The 7957-nt window shown below is 35.5% G+C and overlaps 1 protein-coding gene across 1 annotated transcript in view; it reads left to right on the top strand.

Annotated features, from left to right (window-relative positions):
* Positions 1–6845, top strand: part of TINAG (tubulointerstitial nephritis antigen) — a 121525-nt gene extending 114680 nt beyond the window's left edge. The window contains exon 11 of the mRNA XM_008567293.1: positions 6711–6845. Within this exon, the coding sequence (XP_008565515.1) occupies positions 6711–6845 (135 nt within the window). The remainder of the gene's footprint in view (positions 1–6710) is intronic.
* The last annotated feature ends 1112 nt before the right edge of the window (positions 6846–7957 follow it).

Consider the following 7957-nt stretch of genomic DNA (forward strand, 5'->3'; position numbering starts at 1 on the left):
GAATTTTTTTACACAAGTAGCAGTATACATCCCATAAGTGAGGAACAGAGAATTAATTTTCTTAGTATAGAGGACAGAAACAGGCAGATTCCTCCTTTCCTGAAAGAAAAGAAAAAGCTTTTATTTCATTAAGATTAGACAAAATGATCTTGTGTTCTCATTCTAACCTGTAGGAATATAAACATGTCTTTCCAAGGGCCAGACAAACACCAGACAGTGTCACCAAATGCTGGGCTTAATCTCTTTTGACATGTAAATACTGAGGGAAATAATGTTTCAGTACCTCTGGCACCGTGGGTTTTAATTTAGGATCCTGTCTGTGCTCTAACTCTTTGGTCCTCTTGGGGAAATAAGAGAAGTTTTATTATCCCTTCAGATCAGTTTAAGAATACTGAGGGAAATAATGTTTCAGTACCTCTGGCACCGTGGGTTTTAATTTAGGATCCTGTTTGTGCTCTAACTCTTTGGTCCTCTTGGGGAAATAAGAGAAGTTTTATTATCCCTTCAGATCAGTTTAAGTAACTAGACAAATAGCTATAGATCTAATTCTCATGGCATGTGAAGAGTAAAATATTTCTGGGAGAAGTGAAAGCAAACATTCTCTATCTTTATACTACATACATTTTATGTGAGTCAGGAGACTAGAATTTTTTGTAAGAGCACTGAGAAACTCAGGGAAGTTTTATTTACTCACCATTATATATGGATATTTCAATATATTTACAAATAAGCCTAAAACATAGGCCTATCTGTATTAAAAAAAATAACTGAATAGCTTCCACTACTGAGGGAAATGTAATAGACAGCAACAAGCCATGAATTCCACTAAGTAGGTAGAAAAGAACAACAGACTTTCCCAAACTTGTGTTTTTAAAGAAACGAGAGCTGAATCTGGAGATTTCTGTTTGGAGCATTTGGTAGGTCTGGGCATAGGCTGAGGATTGGGTTTGTAATAGGCAGAGAGAACCTCTAGGAGAAAGAGAATCTAGCTGAATTGGAATCTAGAGGTACCCAAAACACACAGCCATTTCTTTCCATGTAATATTCACTCCATGCTGGAGTAGAGTGAGAAGCTAAGAAGCCGAGATGAAAAATCAGAGTAAAATCTTCTGCAGCATTGCAGAGCCTGTGGAGAGTCCCACCTGAATAGAGCCTGAAACCAACACATGATGGGTATAGTCCTCTAAATATTTGAAATCAGGTATGGACTGAATTTAACAAAAGCTTTTCTCTAGCTTTGACCCAAGTCCATTCCTAACTGAGGGACCAGACTGAGGTGCTCAGCTCCTCTCATATCTCTCTATACAAAGAAAGTGCTAATCTTCTTTAGTAAAATATAAATCTAATTCCAGTTTCTTTAACTAGTATAACAAAATATCACTTTAAATACATTTAAAAATTATATGACAGGCAAAGCAGAAAAGCATGACCAAAAATCAAGGGAAAAACTATCAATAGAAGCAATAGATGACACTTTACAGATATGCTTTAAAATAACTATTATAAAAACAGTAAGAAAAATATCTGTAATCATGGTGGCTAAGTTTTCCAAATTAAGAAAATGATACCGAGACATTTCATGATCAATCAGCTGAAAATAAAAAGTACACACCATGTACAACAGGGAGCAGGAATCTTGGGGTCTGTCCTAGATTTCTGCCTGTTGTAGAACCCATTCATGACCTAAAAGCTCAGCAAATTAGGAATAAAATGGACCTCCTTTCATGTTACACAGTATATCCTCAAAAACCCTACAGCTAACTTCAAAATTAATGGTAAAATACTGAAAACTCATTTTTAATAATTAAAAAATGAAGCATGGACATTTATTGTTATCATTATTTTACTAGGGGTTCCACTAGTGCAGTAAAGCAAGAAAAAGAAATAAAGAAGAAGTTTGGAAACAATTACAACTGACATTATTTGAAGGTGATATGATTATGTATACAGAAAATCCAAAAATCTAGAAATGAAAATTAACTATTAGAGGGCCGGCCCGGTGGCGCATTCAGTAGAGTGCGGCGCTTGGGAGCGCGGCAGCGCTCCCACTGAGGGTTCGGATCCCATATAGAGACCGGTCCGCTCACTGGTTGAGCGCGGTGCGGGCGCGACACTGAGGGTTGCGATCCCATTGCCGGTTGCGGTATGGGCGCAACACCGAGAGTTGCGATCCCGTTACCGGTCATGAAAAAAGACAAAAAGGAAAAAAAAAAAAAAAGAAAATGAACTATTAGAAATAAAAAAGCATATTTAGCAAAGTTTCTGAATATTACCTCAATATACAAAAATAAATTATATTTATATGGAGTAGCAAGAAACATTTGGAAATTGAAATTAAAAATAAACACTACCTAGCATGACATAACTATTTAAAAACCTAGGAAACATTTTAATGAAAGTTGTGCAAGACTTTTACAGTCCTAAAAGAGATTGAAGAAAACCCAGTCTACATAAAATAAGAGATACACCATGTTCATGATTTGGAAGGCTCCTTATCGACATGTTGATTGTCCCTGAGTTGATCTATAAATTCAATGAAATCCTAATCTAAGTCCTAGCAGATTTTGTGTGTGTGTGTGTGGTGGTGGTGGTGGGGGGGACTATATTGAAAAAATGATTCTAATTTTTATATGGAAAGCAAAAGATCTACAGTACCTAAGACAACCTCAGTGGACAAGAACAAAGTTGGAGGACATAGACTACCAGATTTCGAGATGCAATATAAAGCTACAATAATTAAGATAGCATTTATTAACACAAGAATAGAGAAATAAATTGATTAATAAAATAAATAATCCAGATATTGAAGCACACAGTCACTTGTTTTAAAACAGACATCACTGCATTTCAATTGAGAAAGGAGAGTTTTTGTAGTACATAGTGCTAAAGAAGGGGTTGGCAAATTTTTTCTATAAAGGGCCAGATGGTAACTATTTCAGGCTTTAAGGGGCACATACTGTCTCTGCCATATATTAGACTTAAAAAAAAATTGTGCAACTTTTAAAAAATGTAATCAAAACAAACAAATAAAATACTCTTAGCTCATGAGCTATACCAAAAAAGGCTGCTGGCCAGATTTGGTCCATGAGCCATAGTTTTGCCAATGCCTGTGCTATAGAAATTGTATATACATGTGAAAAAAATAAATCTGGACCCCTACCTCACAAAATACACACAGAAATAATTTGATATGGGGCATAGACCTAAATGTGATTGCAAGATAATAGTTTCTGGAAGAAAACATAGGCAAATATTTTAATGATATCAATTAGGCAAAGCTTTCTTAAACTAGACACAGAATAATGAACTTCATAAGGAAAAAAAAAATAAATCAGACCACATTAAAACAAGAACTGCTATTCAAACATAGGCAAATATTTTAATGATATCAATTAGGCAAAGCTTTCTTAAACTAGACACAGAATAAAGAACTTCATAAGGAAAAAAAAATAAATCAGACCACATTAAAACAAGAACTGCTATTCAAAAACAGCATTATGAGATAGAAAAAGTAAGCCAAAGACTGAGAGAAAATTATCTATCTATCTTTCTATCTATGATCCATCCATCTATCTAGAAAGATATCTGGTAAAAACTCACATATAGAATATGTAGAAAGTCTTACAAATACATAGGTAGACAAAAATTGAACAAAAGTCTTAAACAGGCACTTTAGAAAAAAGATATCAAAATGTCCAACAGACATATAAAAAGGTATCAATGTATTAGTTATCAGGGAAATGCAAATTAAACTACAATGAGATACAACTGGATTGGTTAAAACTGAAAGGATTGATAATACCAAGTGTGGATAAGGATGTGGAGTTACGAGAACTTTTATACTTCTGATGAATGTGTGGATGGTACAACCACTTAATGATCATGATGTTATCCACAGGAGAATGGATAAATTGTGGTATAGTCATGCAATGAAAATAAACAGCAGTAAAATGCATGTATTTCTTATATGTGTCATAACATGCATAAATCCCAGAGACGTTGTTTTGAGCTAAGAAAGCCAGACACAAAAGACTACATACTGCATTATGTCATTATTATAAAGATCAATTATAGGAAAAACTGATGAGAGAGAGGGAAGGTGGACGTTGAGAAGAAAGTGACACGGTAGACCTTCTGGGGTGCTATATGTGATTTATATCTTGCTTTAAGTAGAGATTACACAGGCATAAACTTCAAAAACACGTGTATAAATTCAGTAAACCACACACTTTAAATATGTGACTGTATCATATATCTCAATATAAAAAATGATAAGTTAAATCTTTAGATATTTTCTCCCCTGCATTACTCCCCTTTTCTTTATAATTAAATACAAACAAATGCAGGTATTTGGAGGAAACAAACACAATAGGTGATGAAATGGAAGAATTGAGAGTAGGAAGAATGAAATTAATAAACAAAATACATGTCTTGCGGTGGCTTTTATTAGTGTTAATTTACAAAGTCCCACTCTTTATAAATAGGTTGCCTTTCTTGCAAATCTATAGTTTAGTTAGCTCTCGTTAGCACATAAATTTGTGTTTGCTTATAAAATCTTCACATACCCTTCTCGTGTTTACCAAAGATCTAATAATGAAATTTTGGACGGTAGTATTCTTTAGACATTCAATGAGAATAGGTTCAGGGCTACATAACATAGTTTCAAGAATTTAAAGATATTAATATTTCTAACAATTTATCTCAGATTGTGAATAATTTTGTTTGACTTATCAGCCTTTAGAACTATATATATAGGAACAGACTAGGAAATATGGAAATTGGAATTTAGTTTAGTCCATTGTTCCTAAAACTCCCACACAGTTTGATGTGGTCTCATTTTCAGCTATTCAAAGTCCATTCCATCTTTGAAGTTGCAAATTGAATTCATAATTTTAGAGACAGCTTTGAGAGTGCTCTGTTAAGGTGTCAGAGCTGATTAAAGAGGCAAAAAGCTAAATCATAAAAAGAAATTCCGATGGTAATTGGCTATTTCTTAAAGCTAAAGCTGTCATGACAATTTCTGATGCTGAGTGAATCTGCCAATCTCTCCAATGGTAGAAAACAGTGGAAGCTCAATGCAACACCATATGCCTTGAGAATATCAGTGTAGATCACACCCAGAAAACTTCTCATCTTAGCCCAGTGTAGGGTGAATGTGAGGCAAATGTGGAAGCTGTTGTTGTTGTAAAGTCTCCAATTTACTGACTTTTCTGCTTCATTTCATTGTGGGCAATTAACTCCCTTCTGTGTGCCCTTTTGGACTTCATATTTTCTGCATAATTCATTAAAGTTTTTGCTTCACCATGTGCTTATTCACTCAAACTTTAAGCCCAAAAGTCCTTCTGGACCTATTCCAACTCTCTAATCATCCTCATATATATTTTTATTTTTTGTCTTTTTCCGTGTCCGGCAACGGATCGCAACCCTCAGTGTTGCCCCTGTACCGGACCGGGGACCGGCAACGGGATTGCAACCCTCGGCGTTGCTCCCGCGTCTCGCTCAGCCAGTGAGCGGGAACCGGTCTGTACGTGGGATCCGAACCCTCAGGCGGGAGCGCCACCGCGCTTCCCAAGCAGCGCACTATCCAGTGCGCACCGGGCCGGCCCCCATCCTCATATTTTAAAAAGGGAGTGCCACCGCGCTTCCCAAGCAGCGCACTATCCAGTGCGCCACCGGGCCGGCCCCCATCCTCATATTTTAAAAAGGAAAAAAAATAAAAATAAAAATAATTTTAATTTGTATTGATTTTACTATCTGAAGAGTTCTCAAATATTTTCTCTATCTCTATTTTCCCTGACCCAGTTGGGTTATCCAACTGAATTATTATAAGTGTCTACCAGGTAATCTCCCTGCCTTTTGTCTTTACCCTCTAAAATCCATCCACCTCATATCATATAGCTTAATGCAATCAAAGTATAAACTTTCCCACCTTGTCCTGCTGAAAGCTATGCAGTGACTTGCCATCATCTCCACCATTATTTTATCAGTGCGGATGTCCTTACTCCCCTTCCAGCCTCTTAACCTACCAATGTGTTTCTGCCTCATGCTCTAATTATAACAATTTTGTTGCTTCATTTCATTGCTTCATGCTGCTTCATGTTTTGGTGTTTATGCTTTTACTGTTTCCCTTCACCTGAATCTCCTTTCCTCCTTTTTTTAATCTGGTGAGTTTATGCTCAAGCTTTAATATGCATCTCATGTGGCATTTCTTTCATGATATCTTCCCTGAACTATGCAAATAAGCAAATGCCCCTCCTCTGACTTCAATAACACCTTGTGCATATTTCTGCTATGTTGGTCATCTTTCATTAGATTATATGCTCCCTGAACATGGAATAATATGTCATTTATTTTTGGTCTTCAGTGCCAAGCATAGGGCTGTTCATATAGTATATGTTCTCTACTAGCAGCTGTCCTCCATCTTCTGAGGTGGCATTTCAAACTCTCATGCATATAACAGCCTTTGCACTCTGGAGAACTCAGAAGAGTCACACCAGTACTGGCTATTGTCAACATACAAATATACACATATTAAGCTGATGAATAATACAGCTGTTTGTTATTTAGAAAATATTTAGATTTTTAATGATTACAGTGTATAGGAAGTCAAAGGCATTTTAAGCTACATATGAGTTCCCTGTGTATTTTACAGACAGGATTAAAAAATATCAAAGTATAATACTTGACTTTCATTTTTTGCTTTTCTGCAGATTGCTGCCAATTCCTGGGGAAAGTCATGGGGAGAGAATGGCTATTTCAGGATACTTCGAGGAGTAAATGAGTCTGACATTGAAAAGCTGATTATTGCAGCTTGGGGCCAACTGACAAGCTCAGATGAGCCATAACATATCATTAAATTTCCATAAGGTCATGCATTTAAATAACCTCTTAAGTTGAAGTTTAGCAAAATGATGCTCTCTGTAACACTGGAATCTTTTTCACTATGTTAATATAATATACCTGTTTGCTTGTTTTACCCCAGGATCTATGCTTCTACTTCCTTTATATTACTTAGTATATGAAAACACTAATAAAGGACAGCAGAGTGGCTAACTACCTTTGAAGTTCCCAGGTTGTCCTTATTTCCCTCTCATGACAATGTCCATCTTGCCATTGGTTGTTCACAAACAGTTTGATGGCATCTGTCTTAAAAGTTCATACTACTCATTTGTACAAATAGTGTAGTTTTTATCTTTGACCAATGAAGACTTCAGACAACAAAACCAAATTGGAAACTCACCAATTTATCATCATTATGACTTTCTTTTTCAACCAAATAACACTTTCTTAATTCAAACCTTGCTTATGTTTTGCTGGAGGCAGTGGAAATAGATTATTAATTGTTTCTCTCAATAAGTTGACATTGTGCTTCCTTTCATTTGCCTAAATCTAATTTGTAGTCTGGTCACAAAAGAAAAGTAACCCTCTGCAGGAAATAACTACTCTTTTTGGTACTGTGTAATGGCTTGTGATGTGGAGAAGGTGTTAAGTAATGGAGAAGCTTAAGAGGCTAACAATAGAAATACAGTCTTGACATACATGCACTCCTGTTTTGGGAAGACAGTAGTATACTTTAGTTAAAGTCTATTAAAATCAGCTGCAAAACTGTATATAGAAAGATAGCATATTTACCCATCCCCAACAGCAACATGATGCCATGAATCAGAAAGAATAAATATACTTTTATCACAACCATTTCACGGTTCACTGCTTGAGATTCTAAAATGTAAGCTAAATTGGTACTAATTTGCATCTAATTTTAATTTTAGTTTTCTATAGTCAGAGAAACCAAAATAGCATCATTATAATGGTTGGGAAAGGATATAATCTTATAATAATTCACTGGCATTTTAAATAGCAAATTAATAAATAATTATAATTACAATGATGGGATATCCATGGCCTGAATTTCTGGTCACCCTATTATCTTAATTTTCAGTGCAGGGCTTTTTTACGT

Source organism: Galeopterus variegatus, unplaced genomic scaffold (genome assembly GCF_000696425.1).
Source record: "Galeopterus variegatus unplaced genomic scaffold, G_variegatus-3.0.2 Scaffold308, whole genome shotgun sequence".
NCBI classification, from domain to species: domain Eukaryota; kingdom Metazoa; phylum Chordata; class Mammalia; order Dermoptera; family Cynocephalidae; genus Galeopterus; species Galeopterus variegatus.